This window comes from Macrotis lagotis, chromosome X (genome assembly GCF_037893015.1).
Source record: "Macrotis lagotis isolate mMagLag1 chromosome X, bilby.v1.9.chrom.fasta, whole genome shotgun sequence".
Lineage (NCBI taxonomy): Eukaryota > Metazoa > Chordata > Mammalia > Peramelemorphia > Peramelidae > Macrotis > Macrotis lagotis.
In genome coordinates this window covers 106,531,456-106,556,657 of record NC_133666.1, presented here as the reverse complement: position 1 = coordinate 106,556,657, position 25,202 = coordinate 106,531,456, and the positions used below count along the sequence as shown (strand labels likewise).

The following is a 25,202-nucleotide window of genomic DNA, read 5'->3' as shown; positions in this document are numbered from 1 at the left end:
TTACAAAGGTTTTAGACCTAGAACTACAGGATCATAATTTTAGCACAGGGTCATAAAGGCAGTAGATATAAAGGGTAAGTAGTATTTAAATCCTGTTCTTTTGACCACAGGTTGGATCAGCAAGATTCTCTGAATCTAGTGCTTCTTGACTCTTCTTGATTTAGTCAAGTACTCTGTTCACTTGCCATACTATCTTCCATGGGAAACTTATCAGTCTATTGACCGAAGGGGAAAAAAAATTAATTCACTATCAACCATGGGAATACTGTAAAGTGTTTTTTTAAGCATACTTAAGAGCATGATAACCTGATTTTAATTTCATGTTCTGATCCTTACTGCTATGTTGTTGCTCTGTCATTTTTCAGTCGTTACTGACCCATCTGGGATTTTCTTGGCAAAGATGCTTGTGAGGTTGCCATTTCCTTCTCCAGTTCATTTGACAAATGAAAAAACTGAGGCAAACAGGGATAAGTGACTTGTTCGGGGTAACACAACTGTAAGTATCTGAGGTCAGATTTGAGCTCAGGAAGATAAGTCTTCCTGACTCTAGACTTGGCACGCTATCCATTGTCCTACTTAGCTTATGCTATGTGGTCATGAACAAATCACTTCACCCTGTTCAACCTCGTTTTTCATCTTTTTAAAATGAAGTTGGTAATCCTTGTCTACTCCCCAAGATTGGTGTGGTAAAAAAAAACTGAGAGAGATGGAGAAAATTTGAAACTCAAGATTTTTTTAAAGTGTTATTTAAAATTGTCTTTACATGTAATTAGGAAAAAATAAAATATTTTTAAAACATTTTTTAAAAAAAAAGAAAAAAAGGCTTTGTAAGGTTGATGATCTTACTAACCATGAAGACTATAATTTCAATTTAGCAAGGGTTAACAGAGATGTGACTTGAGGAAATGTAAAATAATACATTTTGAGAAGAGGAAGGAGAGAAAGTAAAAAAAATTCAGTAGTTTGGTGAACTGGAAAGGGAAGAGAACTATGAGCAGAAACAAGGAAGGAGAGCACAGAAAGGATAAGGAAAAGCTCAAGCTTCATTCTTTAGGCATGTCCCAACTTTGCCCAGACTCATCTCTACTTAATTCTAATTCATATTCCAGTTATTTTCCTTTCTATCAGCATCATCTAGAGAAAGCAGAATTTAAAGGGCTAGTGGAGACAATTAGGAACTGAAAAACCTAACTAAGAATGAGTCAGTCTGGGCTTCAGTTTCCTCATTTGAAAAAAATTAAATTGGCTGGGATGATCTAAGGTCCCACTTATTTTGAGAGTTTTTATTTATTAATTTCTTACCAAGGAACCAAACGGACAAACAATTGGCTCTAATGAAAATCTGGGTTGTATATATTTATCTAGAGTCAGAGATGACTGGGATTCTGCCTCATCTGCCAATATCCTAGACAATCCTATTATTCCCTCATGTTTATGTTGTGTATGGTAAGGAAAACTGAGACACAGAGGTATTTAATGACTTCCAACTCTAAGGCTATGATCATACAGTACCACAGGGTTGACACAATCTTTCAACTCTCATTCCAATATCAAGAAACTTTTTGATATGTCATCTCTCAGGTGGTGGGAATCTTTCAACAAAACCTTAAAACAGAGGCTGAGGACATTTGAAATCACCCTTCATTTCTCATTATAGTACCACATTTCTTATTGGGCGGAAGGAGGGAATAAACCAAATACCTCACATAAGTTTGAGAGCTGCTTGAAAAATATGGATTAATTTACATGACTAAACTTGTTTTTTAAAAAAGTTAACAGGTGTGGAGAGGACTATCAATGTAAGGATTATTCAAATAAATTGCTATTACACCCTATTTTAATATATGTTAAGCAATATAAAACAATGTGAGATGTTAAAATAAAAAAGCATGACTCTTATAACTTCATTTTAACACGAAGAAATATTTATTGTTAGGGAACTGAACTAGAGTCCAGTACCCAGTGCATTATGGGTATTTTTGTGGTCTAAATTCGATGTGGTTTGCATTATTATCTAATAAAAGTTCTCTTTTTTTTTGGACAGTTGCCCTTCCTTTCTTCTTTCAGTAAAATCTTTTAATTTAGTACCCATGATACTCTGGCTCCTGTCACTGATAATCTAACTTGTGGATTGCTACAATCAAAAAATCAGGAAAAAGAAAGCTGTGCTCACTATGAATGGCTCCTTTTGTCAATCTGGATGAAAGCCAACTCTCAAAGCAGAGTTGTCAAACCACTTGGATCACAGAGAAGTTTACAAACCTGTGCCCCTGTCCCAAGTCCTAATTCACCATGATTCATAGCAGGAACTTACCTCATTTCCATTCAAGGTAAACTTGGTTAGAGTAAAAACTGAGCACAATGCTTTACAATTAGAAAAGTTTTATTGGTAGCAATTTGAGGTAGCGTACTTTGTAAAATAATAGAAAGAGTCAGAGCTGCTCATCAATTTCCCCTTAAAGAAAGTGAAGTTGTATGAATTAATACTCAACCCCTTTCCATAACTCCCATCTCCCTTAGCAATCCCAACCCACCCCTACCCTTATACTCCTTTATAAGATCTGATTAACTCAGTGACAAAGGACCTAGTTACCCATCTATTGATTCTTTTTACCTACTGGATAGCAGTGTAATTTAGGGGAAAAAACACTAGTTTGGAAGCAGAGGACCTAGATTGAATCCTAGCTCTTACTATATCTGTGTCCATGGGCAAGTCACTCTATCCCTCAGTTTCTTTATCCATGAAATGAAAGGTTTGGATTAGATGACCTCTAAAGTTCCTCCCATTTCTAAATCTAGGATCCTATAATCTATTACCTAAAGGGTCTAGACACTTCCCTTACTGCATGGAACTTTCCTTAGTATCCAGGGAAATGCCTTGCATATACTGGAGAGTGAAATAGAGTAGAACTACCACTTTGTTCTACTTCAAAACAGTTATAATCAGGATAGCCTACTCTTCCTAGACTATAAAAAGGTTCAGTTCTACTTTTTCCTTGAGATCTGAGGCTTCAGAATAGACCCAGAAGCTCATTTCTTTACCCTTGGGAATAATCGTCAGGAGGTAGTAGCTTCCAAAGACCCTCAGGCAGATCTGTGAGCAGAAAGGCTTAAGCATCACTGGAGCCCAATCAAGGCCCTGGGTTCTGAAAAGTCACAGGTCAGGAAAAGAACCCGATTATTAAATATGAGTAACAAATGTAAATATCCAACTCAGCACTGCATGTAAGACACAAATATACACCTAGAGCAGGCTAAGGATTAAAGCTGCAAAATGGTCCCAATCAAACCTTAATACTGGAATAAAAAAATTGCCTGATGTTCATAGGTTAAGAAATTCTTACCTTAAAAATAGCCCTTTCTTCCCAATTCATTTCACTATTTGAAAACTGAAACACACCCACACACCCCCCCACCCCCCCCACACACACCCCACAAACTCAGTGTAAAAGTGAACAAAGTGACCACGTCCAGACAAGGACAGGAGCCACACCTGAGCTGCCACTTAGAAACTAACAACAAAAATAAAATCAGCAACATGTAAAATCCTCCAAGTCTGTCTGGGGACAGACACAAAAGAATCATCTTCACATGCCCCCTGATGGATTCAAACCACTACAAAACACACAATTGAATGTCAGACCAAACTTCAAGTAATCCAAGGTGCAACAAGACTTGCCTCTAAATAATCTTAGGCACATACTTGTGAACATCCCATGGTTTCCCCACGATACAAAAAAATAGAAAACTGCTTACAGTAAATATAAACCAGGATGGGAGGGAAGGGCTTCAAGGGAAAGGGAAAAGAGATACTCTCTGAATAAACTGGCTTTACAAACAGGAATAAATTCTTTAACATTTTGTAAAACGAGAAGGTGCACAGACTGGTATTGAAGCTGTCAATTCAGGCTTCTTTCTGTTGCAAAGAGCAAAATGATTTCCTCAGGTTTAACAGTGTCATTTAAAAGACCATAAATTAAATAAGTTAGTTCACATTTTCCCCTAGCACTTAAGTTACATTTTAGTCTTTAATGTGTTCTTGAAGCTCTCTTTAAAAGTTCAAAGTCTCTTCTTCGGATACTGTTGACTTTGTTGCAGCCATATTCTTCCAGTTGTAAAGGTATGTATTTTTCAAGCAGCCCTAGGCCCTCTCCAACAGGACTGGTAAACAATTTAGTCCACGCTGGTTTAAAGTTTCCACTGAATCCAAGGAAAACTATACTCCCTGCAACATAAAAGTCCAATTATTAGCTACAAAGTTTCATATAAGACTAGAGGGTGGTCAAACCAGAGATAGCCATAAAAACCACATTCCCTTATGTCAGCAAACTAACTCCTACCACCCACATCTAGTCCCAAGTTAAAAAAAATACATTCCCATACATTTCTTTTAAAAAGCCCTTTCAACAGCAGGTTAGTTAGTCTTCATCAGGAGTATACTTCCCTACTTCCTCTGACTTCCCTATTCAAAGTAATCCTCTCTGGCTATAATCTTCTACATTCTTTGTTTTCTTCTATTAAAATACAAATTCTTGAGGGCAAGGGGATTTTCTTATTATACTTGTATCTATATCAGTTTTGCTAACACAAGTACATAATAAATGGTTTTGGAAGATATAATGTCTCATTAAAAACTTTTTTGGTGTGCTTGCTTTAGCAAAACATAACTAAAATTGGAACAATACAGAGAAGATTAGCATAGCTTTTGCACAAGGATGACCCATTCATGAAACATTCCATATTTTTCAGGCAGGGAAGGGTCTAAGGGAAGGGGGGGGGGTCTCATAGAAAGGAAGGCAGATTAAGGGAGGCAGTAGTCAGAAGCAAAACACTTCTGAGGAGGGATGGGGTGAAAGAAAAGAGAATAGATTAAATTTGGTAAAGGCGAAATAGGATGGAGGAAGATACAATTAACAATTCTAACTATGAAAAAATTTTGAAAAAGGTCTCATCTCTTTTGAATGAAATGAATCAAATTTATAAAAATAAGAACCATTCCTCAATTAGTAGTCAAAAATATGAAGTTAGCTTTCAAAGTAATCAAATCTATCTATAGCCATATTAAAAAGTTCTCTAAATCACTTGATTAGAGAAATGCAAATTTAAACAATTCTGAAGTACTACTTTTAGACTGATTAATAGGATATAAAATGGAAAATGACAAATGTTGGCAATATGGGAAAATTAAGACACTAATGTAGTTGTGAACGGATTCAACCATTATATAGAACAACTTGGAACCAACTATCCCCAAAGTGTTATAAAAAACATGCCTACCCATTGACCTAGCAATACTACTACTATGTATGTATCCCAAAAAAGATAAAAAAAAAAAAGAGAAAGAAAAAGGACTTTTATGGCCAAAAATACTTATAACAGCTCTTTTCTAATGGCAAAGAATTGGAAATTGAGGAATGCTTATCAGTTAGGAAATAGCTTAACAAGTTGTTATAATGGAATACCAATTGTGCTATAAGAAGTGATGAGTTAGATGCACTCAGAAAAAAGCAGTAATAACTTACATGAACTGATGCAAAGTGAAATTAGTAGAATCAGGAGAAAATTGTGCACAATAAGAAATGCTATAAGATGATCAACTGTGAAAGACTCATCTTTTTTTGGCAATGTAGTGAACCAAGAAAACTTGGAAGGACTTAATGAAGAAAAATGCTATCCACTGCCAGAGAAAGAACTGATGAAGTCTGAATTCAGATTCAAAGAATACATTTTTTTTTCCTTTGGGTTTTTTATTTTGGTCTACACTTCCTTTTATATGGAAATATACTATATCAAATCCTTTGCCTTCTCAGTTGGGGGGTGGGGAGGGAGGAAAAGAATTTGGAATTCAGTTTTAAAAATGAATGTTGAAAATTTTCATAAGAAACAGTTGATGAAAAGGGGAGAAAAATAAAAGATGTACCTTTCAATTTTCATTTCTTTCATTCATTGACAAGTTAAAGTCCCCAGTGAACATATAAAAATGTATATAGAAATAAACAACTTCAGGGCCATTTACAAAAAACATAAATACCAACCTTTGTTATGAAGATGAGCTGGTTTGGCTAATCCCAGAGGTACTAAGGCTTCAGAAATATTCAGATTTTTAATTTCTCCTCTTGTGCTCATGAGAACAATTGACCTATATTTAAAAATTTTAAGAACACTTTATTTTTATTTGGTGAAATGTCTATTATATACACACAAATTTCCCTCTATCCCATAAACCATCCCCAGTAAAGATAAAATCTAAACTTGGATAAGCCACAGATATTTTAGGTAAATTGAGTCAGTGAAGGATTTAGGTTGAAATTCTTCTAATAGAGGGGATACAAATCCAATGTGACATGGAAGCAGTCAGGACTCTCTTTCCAAAGACCAAGGAATCTCAGCCGAAGGGTGCCTCAAAAACACTGAGTCTCAAGAAATCCTGAAACTTCGACTACTTCTGAATAGATGAAAACCTCCCAGTCCATTTGAAGTAGGGAAAATATTGGATAGAAAAATATGTTTTATATTCTATTCCCTCTGCTTTGACACATATCTTAAATTAACACTGACCACTCCTCCCCCAATTCCACAGTCCAAGCCATGAGGTGAGGCAAAGAACTTTTAGTAAAGTACCTGGCCCCTCCCTGGCAAGGATTTCCAGTAAATCCTTACCCCCCCCCCCCCAGGCACAAAAACAAGCCCCTATCAAATGGGGCCAGCAGAGTCTGAGTGGGTTTACTAAATGCTTTGTAGTAAGCTACTGAAAGAGCTCTTTAAAGTGGCAAATCAAAATATATTGTCTATTGTTTCAATAAAAACTTTTACAAGTTACATAGAACAGCCCAGAAGTAGAATATGCAAAGATCTGTTTCTGAAGCCTAAATAAAACAATGATAAAATATATTGAGGATAATCCCCCCCCCCAAAAAAAATAGGCTTACAAAGTCCTGTGCCCAAAAGGGCATCATTAATGGTCAGTGTGATAAATAATCTTTATCACCTTCATAAAGAGGACATAGAGGTTATTCCTGAGATTCAAAATAAATAAATAAGTATAGATTTAAATCATTCCCAAAAGATAGTCTCTCCTATATGAGAATGACCAAAACAATAAAACAAAAAGTCTAATTTGTGCATATTATTCAAAATGAAGGCCAGATGAGAGTCACTATCAAAAAAAACCCCCTCAAGTTGTTGTTTTCAAAGCTCTGCTCAATTATGGCCTTGGGTGATCCTCACTTTACTGGACTCTTACCTTCAAAAAGCAATCATTGTAAGGACCTTTTAAGTCCTTCTGATATGTTAGTAACTTGTATAGACAGCCTCTACTTAAGTCCAAATCCTTATCATGGAGAGTGTTAACAATAAATTCTCAATGGACCTGTCCTTCCCCTAAAAGATTCCATAACAATAAATAAAGGTCCAGAATTCAGGCCCTTAGACAAGGTCCTTGGAGAAAGGAATAATAATAATAGAGGTTGGCAAAGCATCAATATGGATGCACTATCTCCTTTGCATCTCTGTAGGTCCACTGAACTGAAAACAACTCAGGACCACACTCCTCAAGGAAAAATATGGGCACTAAAAGAGATATGGACTATGTTAAAATGCTGAGTAGGAGAAACTTAAATCTCACTGGGTTAACTGCATATTATCTTATCAAAGTACTTCAGGGCCTTAAAAAATCTACTAAGATTCTATGTAAATACAGACAGGTAAGCAGTAAAGTAGATAGAACACTGAATTTGAAGACTGGAGAAAGCTAGTTTTGAATTTGTTGCTATTGAAGTCTGGGCAAGTTACTTTTCTTAAGCCTCAGTTTCTTTTCTTTTCTTTTAAGGTTTTTGTAAGGTAAATGGGGTTAAGTGGCTTGCCCAAGGCCACACAGCTAGGTAATTATTAAGTGTTTGAGACTTGAGATTTGAATCTAGGTACTCCTGACTCCAAGGCCATTATCCACACCTAGCCACCCCTAAGCCTCAGTTTCTTCATCTGTACAATAAGACAATAATTCTTGCTTTAGGGAAAGCACTTTATAAACTTTAAGGTGCACTATTTATTGTTGTTATTATTATTATTACAGAAGTTTACATACCTCATAGGAATTGTTTTTAGATGTTCTTTCAAACGTTCAACTTCAGTAAAAGAGAATAACTTGCTTTCAAATATTCGGCAAGGAACACTACAGGCATCGACAAGAAGGAGATATAGACCTATTCCTGTGAGCGGATAGTTGGTGCCATTGACCTGATTGATAGTACAAAGGCAATACTTGCTGTTAACAAGTTATTGTGGTTTTTCAACTCCCTTTTCCCATGCCCTCCTTAATTTTTTTAATTCATTTTAAAAATTTTATTTTTTAATTAACAAGCATTTTTTCCCTTCTACAAACCCCCAATGTAAAAAAAAAAAAAAAATCAAAAGTTCCTAGTTGGGTAAAAACAAATTACCACATTGACCATGTTTCATTCCACATCTTGAAACCATCCTCTTTTAGGGGATAGGTAGGTAGTAAGCTTCATCATCAATCATCTGAAATCATGATTGCTCCCTTCACTGCCTGGAGTCCTTAAGTTTTTCAAAGATTTTAGTTTAGTTTGTGTTTGCTTTCTTCCATTTTTGGTAAATAGTGTGAGAAATGTAGGGTGTTGGTCTTCACAGGGTGTGGAGGGGAGACCTTAGGGAATCCATTACAAAGGGGGAATGGCCCAGCCAATCACAAGACTGGAAGAATTTTCCTAATCCCATTCCAGGGTCACCAAACCCCAAACTGGTTCTCAACTGGTCAAGAGTGACCTAGAGATCTTGACCCAATGCTACTGAGTTTGTACAATTAGGTAATTGAATATTAACCCATATACCCCCCTGTGACTATTGGGGTTCTTTAGCATATCATGCATATGATGTGGGGAGGGGATCAAATTAGAGGCATATCATGGAATGGGTGAACCTCTTAGATTGTAACTCAAAATCTGAGAGCCTATGAACATCCAAGAAGGAGGGGAAAGAGTTTCTGAAGACCATAAATTACCTGACTTTGAAGACTGATTCATGCCTCACGCCTAGGAGTGAGGTACCCTATCTTGTAAGATGTATCTTGCAAGGTTCGTGGATAAAATGTACAATTTTCCCTCACTCTAGCAGGTTTTTCTTTTTTATTCATTTATAACAATAGTATTTTATTTTTTCTAATGACACGCAAAGATTTTTATATACATATTTCCACATTAGTCATTCTGTAAAAGAAACAGAAGAAAAAAGCCACTAAAAAAACCCCAATCCCCCCAAGTAGTGAAAATAGTATGCTTCAATCTATGTTCTTACTTCATAATCCTTTTTCCCCTATGCACAATTCAATCCCTCCTTACCCTGATGAGCTATTTCCCTCAGTTGAAACAATTTAGCTGTTATATTTTATAAGTTCAGGAGAAAGTATTACATTACAAATCTAGCTCTACAGAACACCAACCTCAAGTTTGAATTCTATCCTTGAATGCATATTAGGTCAATTTAGCCTATCTCACTAGAATGGAAAGTCTGAGGAATATGGGGTGCTTGGGTTCCACAAGAAAGTAAATGGAGAATTATTTACATTAGAAAGACTGGGGCCTACCTATATAGTTGCCCATGGGTAGGTTCTTCAGTTAAGACAAAAAGATTTAGCCTCAATGTGATCAAAACCTGAGATTAGGTCTGGTCAGCCCCACCTAGTTCTGAGTTAACCTAGTTAACCTAGTTAACCTATGCTTTTCATATGCTCAAGAAGGCAGCTGTTCTGGCTCACTGTATAATGAGTAGGGCAGGGAAAACTTATAGGGACTAATATATCAATTAGATTGTGACCCCAGTCAATGACTGGCACAAAGGGGCAGGAAAAGTCTTTCAAAGTGCATATAACACCTAGCAGTTCTAGATTTTGGGGACCCTCTCCCCTTGAGAGAGGTGTGCCATATATTAAGATGTCTTAATAAAAAAGTCGTTTTAATCACTCTGGACTAAGTATTCAGGAGACATTTATAACAGAAAGCAATATCTTCCTTTTTTTTTTGACTTAAGGCTAATATAGGAATGTAACTTAATGAAGTGTAAAGAGCACTGGCTACCTGAGACAATCAGAAACTTGAGTTTAAGTCCTAACTCTTCCTCTAATTCTCTGTATGACTTTGAGCAAATCACTTCCCTTTCCCTATTCTTCAGTTTCCTTTCATTTAAGATCAAAAGACTGGACAAGATCTGGACTGCTAAGAATCACTCCAAATTCTAATATGCCTTGGTACAAATCATCTGTGCCCTCTTCTAAATAAAGAAAAAAAAACTATGCCCCCAAATCCTGGCCCTAATATTGTTTCCTCTCTCTCCAAAAGTGTTCATAGGTGAGAAACTATTTCAATAAATTTAATTCAAATCAATTATACTTCTATTAGAATCTGTAAAAAGAAGTATTTTTTATACATTGTGAAAAGTTATATTTTAAATTGTCTCTTTCCAATTACTATTACATATCAGGTATCAAATTAAAGATAATCAGAATAGCTAGTACTTATATGGCACATTCAAGTTTGCAAAGCTCTCTACAAATACCTCATTTTATCTTTATAATAACCCTGGGAAGTACGTGCTATCACTATCTCTATTTTATAGATGGGGAAACTGAGGGAATGAGATGTAGGTATGTTGCCTAGATCTCATAGTTATAACTGAGACAAGATTTTAACTCAATGCTTTCTGATGCTATAGTTACATTCAAGTTTCTCTCCATTCAGGCAGCAGCTTGGGAACTCATACAATTTCATGACAATCAGATGAAACACAATTTACACACAGAAGTGTTGTTAATATTTTTATTGGTTAGAAATGCAAATGAAACACCAAAAATTTAAATCCTTGATAATTAAATTGGTGATTTGAAAACCTGATGATATACTTTAAATATAATTTTAAAAAATAAGATGACTGAAAAAGAATCAACATCTGATTTTTTAAATGAACTTGCTGAAAAAAGTCTAGAATACACCATATATAGTATCTACAAATACATGACTAGCAAAGCATCATAAAACTATAAATATTGTTGGAGTATATATAAGAATAGTCATTAGTCACATTTCTAGGTAATGCAAAGTTTATCTAGAAAATGTTGAACAAGATAGGAACAAGTTGTCTCTGTTCTACAAAATCATTTCTGAAGTGACTAGATTAAATTTGGCCTAGGACTATGGCTATTATCATTTGATATTATCATGGCTGCCACTTTTCATGAAAAAGTTTCATAATTTGACAATATCAACAACATTAACTCACTTTTGAGAAGCCCACATACAGTTTAGGGCATGCTAAATACAAATCTGAGCTCAAAACCTTGCAACTAGAAAGAGACTTAAGACAGGATTTGTGACTGATGATTTAGATAACTGCCAGGTAAGGAAATTCCCTCTAACAATGCAGGTTAGTATGATTCTGCAGCTATCTAGTATATAGGCTTCTCAAAAGTGAGTAAAAATAGATGCTCTTTTTGAGATATGGAAGGATCACCATGATACAGTGTAAAGTATTCTGGTTTTGAGTCGGAGGACCTGGATTCAAATAATGTCTAATGTTATAGTATTGCAAAACCCTTTCATGATGAATTTATTTCTCATACTTTCCAATACACAAATGCAAAGGTCCAGGGACATGCATGTGGATTTTCCATTGGAAAATATTTTTTATCTGAGGTAGTTTTTTCCCCCTGACACTTAGATGATGTCTAAGTCACCTATGCTAACTCCCAGTCAATATAACACTCAGATAAATCGGCTTTAGCTACAAGGAAAAAAAATCCAAACCAATATAAATGAAAGTCAATTAATCTGGTGGCCCTCTCTGCAAGTGCTTTTTTCCCAGTGGTACAGAACATCAAGAACTGATTGTACTAACAAATACACAGAAAGAACTCATTTTTGATGGGCTAAAGATCTGGCTTCAGATCCTGCTCCTGACACCGAGTAGCTATTTGACTGTAGGCAAGCCACTTAACTTTTCCATACCTCAGTTTTTTCATCTATAAAATGGGGATAATATTTATTAGAACAACAACCTTACAGGGCTGTGATGAGGCTCCAATGAGATAATGGGGAAAAATGCTCTACAAGCTTAAAATGCTAAATGAATATCTTTCACAATTATTTTTAAATATACAAGATAAGTTCACTAATAAGCTTTTACTCACAGAGATGAAGGATTTATTTCCACGTTGAATGTCTGCTTTACTAGGTGACTGGAATTGTACAGGCAGGTAGAACTTGTGGGGATCACTGGTAAACACCATCTAGGTAATGAAATAAGTCAACACATATCATCTGAATTTGGCTAAAAAAATTACCTCCCTCAGATGTAGTAAACTAACTTTGGAGTTCTATCTTAGAAATGTTTCACATTTTCAGGGGAGTACTGGAAAAAAACCTCAGTTTTGTTTTGTTTTTTTAAGGAACCCTGAATCCCTACTTTTCATGAAGTATTGGAACAAAGCAACTAAGTAACATGCTTTCATTACACAACTCAAAAAATTACAGTGGTTCTTTCTGTTGCTTCAAATGCACATCACTATTTGTGGCTTTCAAATCCTTCTAGAACAGTGATGTCAAACTCAGGAAAAGATGAGTGCAAATGCATATTGACATAGAAATAAACAAATTAACATTAAGTTGTATTGTATTTTTATTTATTTTTTAAAGATTCCTCAGTTACATTTTATTTATTCATTTATTTATTTTTTAAGTTTTTTGCAAGGCAATGGGGTTAAGTGGCTTGCCCAAGGCCACACAGCTAGGTAATTATTAAGTGTCTGAGGCCGGATCTGAATTCAGGTACTCCTGACTCCAGGACCGGTGCTCTGTCCACTGTGCCATCTAGCCACCCCTCAGTTTCGATCACATTCAGGAGTGTCTTAAGTTTGACATCTCTGCTCTAGAATATGACCCTGACTTTATTTCTCACATATAACTAACCCTATAACATTAACCCTTCCCTCCAGTCATATTCAGTTCCTCACTGTCCCTTATATCTATCATGCTCCTTCTTGCCTTTGGTCCTTCACTCATGGACCTTTACTCATCACCTAGAATGCTGTCTTGTTTTGCTTCTACCTATCCAAGCCGTGTGCATCCATCAAAACCTATATCAAGTTCCATATTCTCCAAAAAAGTAAGCCCACTTCTCTTAGAAACTAAAAAAGTCAATCACTCCATTTAACAATTTAATTAGCTGTTTGATTTGCTCTCTAATTGTTTCATGTACATTAGATTTATCTCCCAATTGAACTGTAAACTACCTTTATAATGAGGGATCCTGTTTCATGCTCTGAAAAGTCTCACCTCTAAACATATAAAGAAGTACTTATTGATTAATTAATAATCAAAGAGATAAAAATTCAGGAGCTAAACTTGTCTATACTTTCTTTCAGGCAGCTAGATGGGGCAGTGGATAAAGCACAGGGCCTGGAGTCAGAAAGACTCATCTACCTGAGTTCAAATCTGGTATCAGACACATACTACCTGGGTGGCCCTGGGAAAGTCATTTTGCCCTATTTGCTTGTTTCCTCATCTATGAAATGAGTTGGAAAAGGAAAATACTCCAGCATATTTACCAAGAAATCCCCAAATGGAGTCATGGGGAGTCAGACAGCTGAATAATAGTGTGTAAATAGCATGGTACAAGAGAAATGACACTGATCCTAAAGCGAGAGGATATTGTGGTACTTATAGTGTGAGACCTCTGACAATTCCTTAACCTCGGAACCTCAATTTCCTAAACTGTAAAATGAGAGGGTTGGATTAAAAACTGTTGAGGTCCTTTTGAGCTCTCAATCTATGATATACCAGAACTCATTCTAATCAATATTTTTTATTCTAAAATAATTCAACTATTAAATGTTTCATGTGACATTGTATTAGCCACTACCAACCTTAGAACTTCAATTTTCTCCAAGAAAAAAAATTATCTAATGGTTTTCAAGGTCATTAAAAAGTTCCTAGGTCCCTTGGGTCAAAGGAACTTTATAGACAGAGCAAACTGAGGAATTAAACTAGAGATACAGTATTACCTGAAGAAATCTGTCCCTAAAACTTAGAGCCCAGGTCAATCAAAAGGAAAAAAAAGAATTAAACAAATTTTAAGACAAAAAAAGTGGTTGATGAGTGGATGGAAAGTTTTAAAGTGAGGGTGGTCTCCTAGAAGAGCACCCACTGTATTACAGGAAAGCCTAATGTAATCATTTCTCCCTGTTCTAGTTTACTCATAAATTTATCTGGGAACAGAAAAAAAACAAGAGTGGATGTGGTAAGGGAAGAACTTTCATTTTTCCCAGGCTCCTATGTTGATAAGAAGAAAAAAGTAAGATTAAAGTAATATTTTCCCATAGTAATATACAATGTATTTTGTATCAATTTCAGGGTTTTTTTTTAAATCTTATCCCATATTTCTCTTTTTCTGCCTCAATTCTCCTTTGGCAGATGAAAGGCATCTCAAAAAGCTAATCACTAACCTTCCTGTAAATGTACTTTTTTTCCGTGGTTTATTCAAAATCTTGCCACATGATTAAAAAAATATCTGTTATGAAATTTTGTTTCTCTTTTTTAGTAACATCAGCAAAAGGGGAAGGATATTATTGCACTAAACATTATGGTAGGGAGTTATTTTCATCTGTGATGAGTCTGTTTTCATTTTGAACCCCTTCTTGTGCCTGAAATTTTTAGGTAACATTTTGACTGTTGTCTCTCTGCCCAGAAAAACCTGGGTTCAAGTCCAGCCTCTAATACTAATTGTGGGACCCCAGGCAAGTCATTTAATTTCTTAAAACTTTTAGGCAACCATCTAAGAATACAAATTTCAGGAATTCCTCATCCATACACCAATGAAATCACAAATGGTCCCACGTTCTTTTCATAGCAAAGGCATTTTAAAAAAAGAGGTCAATCATAATAAAAAAAGGAAATAACATTTTATATATCATTGAAGTATAAAAAAAATATATAGTGTGACTATTAACAGAATTATATTAAATGTAAGAAAAGGAAGATGGTGAGCATGATGGCACATGCTAGTAGTCCATACTAACTGAGAAGAGTTCTGAGATGCAGAAGGGCTAACACCGATCAGATCTCTAAACTGAATCTGGTGCCAATATAGTGAGCTCCAAGAAGTGTGTTAAGAAAGGTGAACTAGGGGAAACTAGGTGGCACAGTGGAGAGAGCACTGGCCCTGGGGTCAGGAAGACCTGAGTTCAAATCTGACCTCAGACAGTTAATAATTGCCTAGCTGTGTGACCTTGGGCAAGTCATTTAACCCTAGTGACTTAAATAAAATTAAAAAAAAGAAAGATGAACTAGTTTAGGATGGAAAAACAAAGTAGATTAAAGCTTCCTAGCCGAACAGCATTGAGATCAAGTCCATAAATGGTTTAAGCACCTCCAGTCTGGGTAGGATAGGTAGACCCAGTTTCAGAAAAAAAAAGTGCATATATATGTAATATATACAACATTCACTATATTGTAGTCTTATGCCTTACAAACCCTGTTAATGAAATGTACATCAGGAGTGATCAAATTTATCATATTTTTATCTAATCCAAATTTACCACCAGGCTAAATAATAATAGCTAATATTTATATTATACTTTAAGGTTTACTAAACACTTTACAAATATTGTCATAGTTTATCCTCACAACAAATCTAGGAAGTGCTATGATTATACTCATTTTATAGATGAGGAAACTGAGGAAGAGGTTAAATGTCTTGCCCAGGGTTACATAGCTAATATGTGTCTGAAATCAGATGATTTCAGGTCCACCATTCTATACATTATGCTACCTCACTAGGTAAAATTAAGGGATGGCACTATAAATTTTAATTTGCTATCTTAATCTTAGAAATAGCTGTAACCTTTGTAACCTAGTGAATAGGCTGAAGGATTTTGATCAGTTTCTTTTTTAAAAAACTTTTTTAATCCTAGTGCAATATTTAATCTGTCCTCCTTCATTCCTTTCTTCTTCTCCTCACCCTTTCTCTCCCTCCCTCCCTTAATTTTTTCCTTCATTTCTTCTCTCCTTTCTTTCCTGTAATGGTTGGCATGGGGGCATTTGATCTACTACACTTCCAGATTGCCCCCCTTAGAGATTTGCTTCTAGAGGTTCACCATTTTGTTGCTGAATTCAGTGTAGAAACCCAATAGTTCACTGAAACCTAGAACTCCCTGGTTGAAGAGCTCTACCACTCTCACCATCCCTAGGAGTAAGGATTATAAATGAGTACCATCATGCTCAGGTCACTTCCTTCTTTATACCAACTTTTTCAAAGTTTTCAACACAAAGAAATTATGTGGATTTCCTCCCCTATCCCATAATGTCATTACTCTCTTACCTGATGGGTGCCACAACCTTGGCAGGGTCCAATTAACATTGCTGGCATCTTCTTGGTGACTGATGGTTTCTTGGAATATTGTGGGTAAGCTTTAACCATGCAATTACTGATCTCTTTTGAGCTAGTTGTTGCTTGTATCTTGATCCGTTCACATCCCTCAGACGAGCAATAACTGTGACCTTCCCTGTTGCTTTTAGCTTTAAGGTACAGAAACAGCAGTCTGCATAAAATGGAAACACATCCACTGAGGGATATTAACACCAGATAATGACATACTTGAACCATTTTTTTAATTGTATTCTTTTGGTCAGAATGGACACACTAAGATAAAACTATAGCTATGATGTGACTTTTCACTTAAAAGTTATTACAAAACATGATAGAGTCACTTAGATAATATGTTTACAACCAAGGAAAGGGGTCAAATGAGTGATCATTTAGAATAGAGGTGTCAAACTCGCAGGCCTGCAGACTGCCCCCCAAATTCCCTTTTTGTTCTTGGCCAGGCTGCAACCAGATTAAAATGCAATTGGGAAATACTTGACAAAGTAAATAAAAATAAACAAAAGAGATAAAGTTGATTTGTGGTTATGTCTAAGTTAACATCTAGCTGACAGTCATCTGTTTCCATTTAAGTTCGACACTGCTGATTTAGTATATACTGAATATCCCTTATTTTTCATGAAATTATTTTGGATTCAAGTGGTATAATGCTTTCTATGTACTTATATAGAGAAGGGGCCTCAACTGTCCAATAGTTTTAAACTACTAAAGCTTAAAACTATTAAAGTTTTAAAATGTATTAAAACTTTAAAGTTCATGGACCCCTGCTTAAGAACCCCTCCTCTAAGACTGTAAATTGTGGGGAAAGTATCAATCTGTTTTGGTCAAAGAATTCCCCAGATTGGTAGTTCTCCAGTGAAATCCTAGGAGCAAACCCTAATCTTTTTTCCATAGAGGCATATTTTCTGAAAAGTTAGGAGTTCACACATTTAGGAAAAAAACCAAGGTACAGTATTTTTTTTACATCATTGAAGTGTAAAAGGTCATGTCACTGGAGTCCAAACCATCACAAATTCTATTGAAGCAGATCCAAATTCTAAGCAAAAGTTTTAAGATAACTGTTAGAGGAATCACCATACCAGGAAGATTTTTTGCTTTGTTTTGGTTTTTAACTTTCCTTCTATGTCCTTTCAGGAAATGTAATACAGGCTACAGCAGAGACAGAAGTATCATACTAGCCTAGCATTATTTTTTCTATAATCAAACCATAAAATGCTAAGGAATAAGGATATGAAATTATCTGTCTTATTTTGCTGAGATCCTGCAAAGTCTGATGTTAATAACAAAGGGCCAAGCTAAACATCTGGACGATCCTATCTTGACAGATATGGGAAAAAGTCCTTTTCCCTAGGAAATCCTGGCAACATTAGTGAAACAATGGGAAACTTTACTGAAATCAGTTATCTAAAAATTAGTTATCCATTAAAATTTTACTCCTTTCTCAGAATATTAAAAGCACTAACAACAACACTAATCCTATTTAATACAACTTCACTAATTACCTGATTTTGTACAGCTTCCTTAATCTGCCAACTTTGTTCCACTCTAATTCAATTTTTTTGTTTTCTTAATAAAATTATAAAAATATCGAGCCTTTCCAAGCTCAGTTATGATCTTAGTCATGGCATCTATCATAATGTCTGTAATCTCATTCTTCCCTTGGTCAAATAAGGGAAATGCAGGATATTAAATCAATTCTTTGACAGCCTGCTAAAAGATAAGAATTTTTCTCTAATAATGTTTCAGTTGAACTTGTTCGATGTTCTAGGGGCTTAGAGAATCAAAATGCAAAATTAAATATAATCAAAAGCATATTCTAGAACCATAAACAGAAATGGCAGCTGGTACTAGGAAGTTATGGATGGATCACAGACTTTAAGCTGGACCCTAAGAATCTATGAACAGGATTAAAGAATCAAGCTACAGTACAGAAAAGAGAAAAAAAGAAATAACTTTGTTCTATTTATACTCAGTAAGTTGGAATTCACAATCCTAGAGACCTATATGAGCCTCAGGAGAAATGAAACAACTTGCCAATGGTCACATAGTTAATTAATGCCAAAGGTAGGATTTAAACCCATTTTCTTGTCTCCAAGTCCAACACCATCCCATTTTGCCTGGTGAAATTGTTTTTTTTTATATAGTGCTAAGTGGTCAGTGTAAATCATGATTATAGAATCAGTGATAACTAGAACAAGGCAGATTTCACTGAAATATGAAGTATGAGATTAAAAAAAATCATGATATTTAAAAAGTTTAATTCTTAAATGTGTCTTCCTGTTATGTCTCTGGTAGAGGCTTTTCCTCTTCTCTCTCCAACTCTGTGCTAATAGGTGCATGGTAAACATTTCCACTAGATTCTGGCTGCCAACAATTATAAGTCATTTTGGTTTTCTTCTAAACCTCTAATAGTAATGTGTCTAGGGAACTATTCTACTAGAGTTGCCTTTCTGAACAGTCATCATATGTTATTCCTAGCCACTCTGCAGAACTGGTAATTTTCAATATTAAAGAAAAACAGTAATGATTCTCATCCCCAAGCTACAGTGACTTACCCTGTGCCATAATCAAAATAGAACTTCCTGTCAGATGGCTTCCTTTCCAGTTCTTCCATTGAAAGCACAGGCTCATATTCTTCAATGTTGGTAGAAATGCCATTTTGCCTGTGATATCTGCTAAATGTAACTTGAAAAGTGGTGTTTGATGGATAACAGAGGCCAACTCGAATCCAGTCATTCCTGCAAGTACACACTTGACTAGGTTAATTTACAAAGTGGGCCACATTTGTCTTCTTTCAATACTAACACTACCAAATTTTTTTAGCTGTTTTTAACTTTGAATTTCCCTTTCTTTGTTGATTTCTGTTTTTTTCTACCATGAATTCCTTTTGCTAGTAATGTAAGTACCTAAAATGTCAACACCTACCCTAGCTGTCTACCCCAATTCTTTTTAGCAATGACCTTGCAGAATGAATATCCCATTGAAACTTCTCTCTGTTGCAACAAGACTTAGACCAACATTACCACTGGCTCTTCCCCTAATGGTAAGAAAGGAACAAAGGACCAATAATAATGCCCACTCTAGTATATCAGCAATTATTTCTTCACCTGCTGGATTTTTTTTCCCAGTTAAATAAGCCAGAAAGATTTTGTATTATTATGAATTAATTGACCTGCTGTTTTGGAATAAAATAAACTAATTCATACTTTCAATAGAACTAAAAATTTCACATGAGGTTATACAGTTAAAAATTTTAAAAAGAATAATACAAAGGGGTAGTTTTTATTATGGAAACTTGTACCCTTTCCATACATACTCAAATACCTAAAAATTTGTCATTTCATCAGTATGGGCCAAGGGTTTCCTTAACCTTGGACTGTGAACTTAAAAAAAATTTTTTTTGATAATTCTATTTCAATATAATTGTCTTTCTTTGTAATTCTTTGTAATTCCTTTTTTAAAAATCTATTTAAAAACATCATTCTGAAAAGGGGTTCAAAAATTTTACTAGATGGTCAAAGGAAATAATTAGGAAATTAATTATTCACAATAATTAAGAACCCCTGATTTAGGGAAAACCCAATATGAGAATTTTGTCCACCAATTCATATTAGTAACCAGTCTGACTTAGTAGGAAAATCTCTAAGAAGTTGCTTGAGGCAGAGTCTGAACTCAGGTCTTCTTGACTCCAAGCCTAAGCTATCTCCAAAATGTCTCTGTCCTATCTTCATGATGCATCATGCTAATTTAGGAGTTATAGAATTTTATATTTGGAAGAAACCAGAAAGATTATCCAATTCAATCATTTCATTTTACAGATGATGAAACTGAAACTCAGAGGGGTTAGATGAATTATCCAATATCATATGACTAGATAATAGACCAGAACTTAAATTTTTAACCTCCAGTTAAGTGATTCCCCCTCCCACCCCTTTCTCCCAAACTTCCCAACAGAGGCAGTTTAAATACTACTAAAATTCCTAAACCACATTTGTGCCAGCTGTTAGAATAGCTTAAAAAGTTAAAGTACAAGTGTAATCTACTTAGTACAGGCATCATAATAAATAAAATAAGCATCCCCACTAATAAATAACATAACAAAACAATTATTATTTTGTTTCACAGACTTGAGACCATAGTAAACATACTTGTTGAAATTTATGAGGTAAAGAAAGGTAGCTCGTGGGGCTGGTCCATTCCAATGAATGGTATATCCCTTTTCTAGCATTACTACTGGTTGGTACTGCTGAAATGCAGCCCTCTGGTTAATCCCTCGCAGTACCATGGGGTTGGATGGGTACTCATCCCGTGTGATAGTCATGGTAAGATTTTGCATGCTCCATGTCTGTACATAAACCTTTAAAAGACAAATTTGAAGAATTATGAGAAATTGGATATTAAAAAAACAGTTGATTAAGAATTTCCACTGAAAGTACTATATTTGCAGTAGCCAACTACAACATACTAAATAGTATTTACATTGCAATTTCCTAAGCTAAGACTATAAACATAGATGGTGTGATATTAGCCAATATCTTCTTAGACTGTTCCATCCTAGCAGGCCAGTTTATTCATCATAATACAAAATCTTTCTGGCTTTTATAACAGAGAAGGAAAAAGAAAAACAACTGAAGATGAAATGAACAAACTAATGTCAAACATATACCCTCTAGCCAAACTTTGAAAGAACTCTCAGAAAAAAATATATGGAAAATTTAACATCTTGGAACATCCATTCTTCATTTTCCATGATATGAAGTAATCTAAATAGTAATTTTTTCAACTACAAAAATAAGCTAAACTAAAAATCACTGAAAAAAATTATATAGAAACAAATTTGCATGGTTTAGATTTATTCCATTATCATTTAAGACCTCTACAATGCCCAAAATCAAAACTTTCTCTCAAAAGAGTAAGAAAAGGAGCATCAAGGCAATCGTTTAACACAGAAATAATAACCTGCCCCAAATTTCTTTCTAGAAATAACTTCTATAATAATATATAATTATATACAGCATATGTTTAGATTATACAAACATATATAACTACCCAATCCACAATTTCCCCATCTTGAAATTTTTTCATTAGTCACAGCCTATTTTGTAGATGCTCAGAATAACAGTACTGAAATACTCATTGCTTAAACATTTTTCTATTCTAACCTTCCCAATCTTCCAATACTCTACCATTCCATTCATTTTAAAAAATATTATTCTTTATTCATTTTTAATTATGTTTTTTAACTATAAAGTATTCCCCCTCAAATTATCACTTGCTCAAATTTAGAGCTAACCACTGAAAGCATTTTCTTGCCATTTTTGCTTCTCTCTACTTCAATTTTAAATCCTGCCTCATATTACATTCTTTCCTAGATGACCTTTATTCTATCTCTGCCAATACCACAGATACTGCAAGAAGAAAATAAAGGAATAACCAAAAATTTTTTTTTTGTCTCTGAATCCAGCAGCTTACAACTTTGGGCTATTAAAAACCTGATTCCTTCTTTTAAAATAACCATAAAAGGCCAGTGGATCGAGTGGTAGGATCTAAATGAGGAGAACAAAGACCAGTGAAGGAACTGGCAAGATAAAACATTTCATAAGAATCTCAAGATACTATCAGAAGGAGTTTAAATTGGAAAAAAGCTCATCTATTCAAAATAAATCACATTTAATTCCATGCCCACTAATTTTACTATTCAGGTAAATACCAAAAATTCAATAGTACAATTCAACTATACCACAGTTACCCAAATCTTTGCTTAGAAGACAAAAGAATTGAATCTTAATTCTACCATTCCTATCAACATGCTTTAGGTTTTGTGAAGGATTTTTCTCTTCATCCTAAAGTTAAAAAGAAAATCACATATCAATCCCTAGAGTGACTAAATTCAAATTCTAATACATTTTAGAAACCCAATGGTTTAAACATGATTACTATGTCAGTAATAGGAAGAATAAAGCAGGCTTATACAAAGTTAGAAATATAATGACCTCAGATATAATTATGGACCGTTTGTGACAGAAATTCTATTTGTGACTCAATTATGTGCTAGGACTTAAAGAATGTATAACTTTCAAGCATCAACACTTAGCTTTTTCAAAAAAAAATCATATAAATCACATGTCCAGACAATCCTGGTAAAAACAAAACAGAACATTTCACTATAGATTTCAAATGCCAAGATAAGCAAAAAGGGTTAGAATTCTTTTTTTTTTTAGCCCCTGAAACTAGATCACCTTCTATTAAGTGGATCATCTTGGTTGCTCTCATCCAATCTATTTTAAAATGAGAATGGAGAAAAGAAAATATTCTTAAGTCACTAAATTTTTTTCAACTTTATTATACTGTAGCTAATTCACCCTCTCTTTCCACTCCTCTAGTCATAGTCAGTGGTTAAGTTTTAAAGTTTGTCCAAGTGAGTAAGAAAGTGTCTAATGAAGAAAACAAGAAAAATCAAATCAGAATGTCTCTTACTTTGCCTACATACAGGATTTTAAGTAGAGAAATACTAAATCACAACAACAACAATCACTAGCATTTATATAGTGCTTTATGAAACCATAAACAGAACACTTGACACTTCAGTATCATAAAAATAATAGAGCTTAGGATAATAATAGTAGTAACAATAATAATTAACATATAGCTCTTATTATGTGCCAGGATTGTGCTAAGTGCTTTTACGATTATTATCTCATTTTTTTCTTTACCACAATCCTGGGAGAGAGGTATCATAATTATCTCCATTTTACAGTTGAAGACACTGAGGCAGAGAGGTAAAGAGCTGGCCCAAGGCCAAACAGCTAATAAAGCATATGAGGCAATATTTAAATCCATATAAAATGATATGTACAATGCTTTGCATATAAATATTAGTAGTTTAAGACAATGATGATGATGATGATCTATGATAATATAAAAATGCAAGTCTGAACAATAAAAAGCAATTTTGCCAGAAAGAATTTTTCTTCCAAGATAATATATGTACATACACAAACACATATATATATTGAAACTAAGACCTCTAGAAGTGGGCAATCCATGTCATAGAAGTACAATCACAATGGACAAAGGAATCCTGATTTTCTAGCTTGCCAGAGCTTAGATCTATCCCTTGACAGTTATGTTGCCTAAAGTTCCTGTTCACTGAACCTCAGGAGGCTAAAACTGACATCCCTGCATAGCTTATTCAGCCAGTTATCCTCCATGGCTTCTAAGCCACTCCTTCTAAGTTCCTATAGAACATTTATCTCAAATAATGGCAGTGGAGTCAGAGAATCTGCTTTTTGAATCCCAGTTCTGCCATTTCTGTCCTGCTCAACCCTAGGCAAGTCAATTCTCAGTGCCTTTTTATAGGAAAGGTCCTCAGTCAGTCATCGATCATTTTTCTTCGGATTCTACTCCTGACTTTTTCAACTTCACCTTACATCTCAACTGTTACCTCACTGGGAGCTTCTCTCAATGCCTGGAATTAACTAAACCCTGGAACATTCCTCTACCCCTGAAGCATTCCCCTGGAACAAGTTGACCTACTTTGCTTCTTGATGAGTTCTTCTTTGGGCTTCCATTTTGGAGTGGGATCTAGGTTGTCTAACTTTTATTCCCTTCCTGGTTCTCTTGAAACCTGCCTGACTTCAACATTAAGCCCTTGAAAGAGTATTTTCCCCTTTCCAGACTCCAGTCTCCCCCCCCCCCCAAGTTTTTGGTTCCCTTTTGTCTTCCATTATAAATTCTTTTGAGAGCAAAAACAGTCTTTTTTTTATGCTTTTATTTGTAATCCCAATGCTTACCATAGTGTCTAGCACATAGGAACTGCATAAGTGCTTCTTGACTTATCTTGCCTGGACTCTCAGTTTTTTTATCCATAAAATAATGGAACTGGGAGAAATAATCCCTCTCAACTCTAAATCCTATGATCTCGTGAATATCTTTCCAACTAGATAACCATTCCTTTTGAACATACATTTGCCTTCCATTAAGCTTATTAACAAAATCTACATTTCAATCTGAAAACTAGCTTCATTTCCATTTGAAAATGCAAATAATCTACTCCTTAAACTATGGAATTGGCTTCATTTATCTCCAATCTTTAATTGGTCTGTATTGACATAGTTAAAATCATCTTTCTGTTATCTGATAGTCTGCCTCAAAGTATTCTCCCCAATCACTGTTTTATTAAACTAATTTATAGAAACAATGGGTTTATATATTGTTGTTGTTTTTTAAACAGATTTCACTTTATTTTATCTTTCTACAAATTCACCTTCTTTGACTCATTTGTCTCACATCTCTGCTGTGCAAACACTTCTCAATTTGGAGACAAGAGATCTGTCTAGATTGAATTTTGTCTAACAAGGTTGTCATGAGAAAAGTGCTTTGCAAACTTTAAAGTATTTTGTATGGTTTATTACTATTATTATTTTTAGCTCTATCCTTTCTTTCCTGCCACCTGCTAAGCCTGATAATTTTCAAAATACCTGAATTTACTTAAAATCTGAAAGGCTTCCTTTTCTAAGAAGGTTTCTCTGATTAAGTAGAGCTATCCACATTGACACTAAACAATAAGGGTATTCCACTATTTTTCATCTTTTATTTTGCACATGGTGCAAAAGAAATCAACTCACTGGGCTGAGGTGAGCATTTTAGATTATTTTTTCCCCTCATTCAGTCTTACTTTGGACAAAGTATATCTCCTCTAGATCTCAGTTTACTAACTCTACAAAGATGGGTTTGAAACTAGACCATTGTAAAGT

General features: G+C 34.8%; 1 protein-coding gene and 1 pseudogene across 4 annotated transcripts in view; one reads left to right on the top strand and one right to left on the bottom strand.

Annotated features, from left to right (window-relative positions):
* Window positions 1–3,430: 3,430 nt before the first annotated feature.
* CEMIP2 (cell migration inducing hyaluronidase 2) overlaps window positions 3,431–25,202 on the bottom strand; it is a 105,742-nt gene continuing 83,970 nt past the window's right edge. For all 4 annotated transcript variants that reach the window (XM_074201779.1, XM_074201778.1, XM_074201776.1 and 1 more), the window contains 7 exons: window positions 20,595–20,803; window positions 19,002–19,184; window positions 16,384–16,603; window positions 12,197–12,295; window positions 8,084–8,235; window positions 6,036–6,139; window positions 3,431–4,225 (listed from right to left, as the gene is read on the bottom strand). In XM_074201779.1, coding sequence (XP_074057880.1) covers window positions 4,029–4,225; window positions 6,036–6,139; window positions 8,084–8,235; window positions 12,197–12,295; window positions 16,384–16,603; window positions 19,002–19,184; window positions 20,595–20,803 — 1,164 coding nt within the window. In that variant the 3' untranslated portion in view covers window positions 3,431–4,028. The remainder of the gene's footprint in view (window positions 4,226–6,035; window positions 6,140–8,083; window positions 8,236–12,196; window positions 12,296–16,383; window positions 16,604–19,001; window positions 19,185–20,594; window positions 20,804–25,202) is intronic.
* Window positions 4,647–4,746, top strand: LOC141503681 (U6 spliceosomal RNA; annotated as a pseudogene).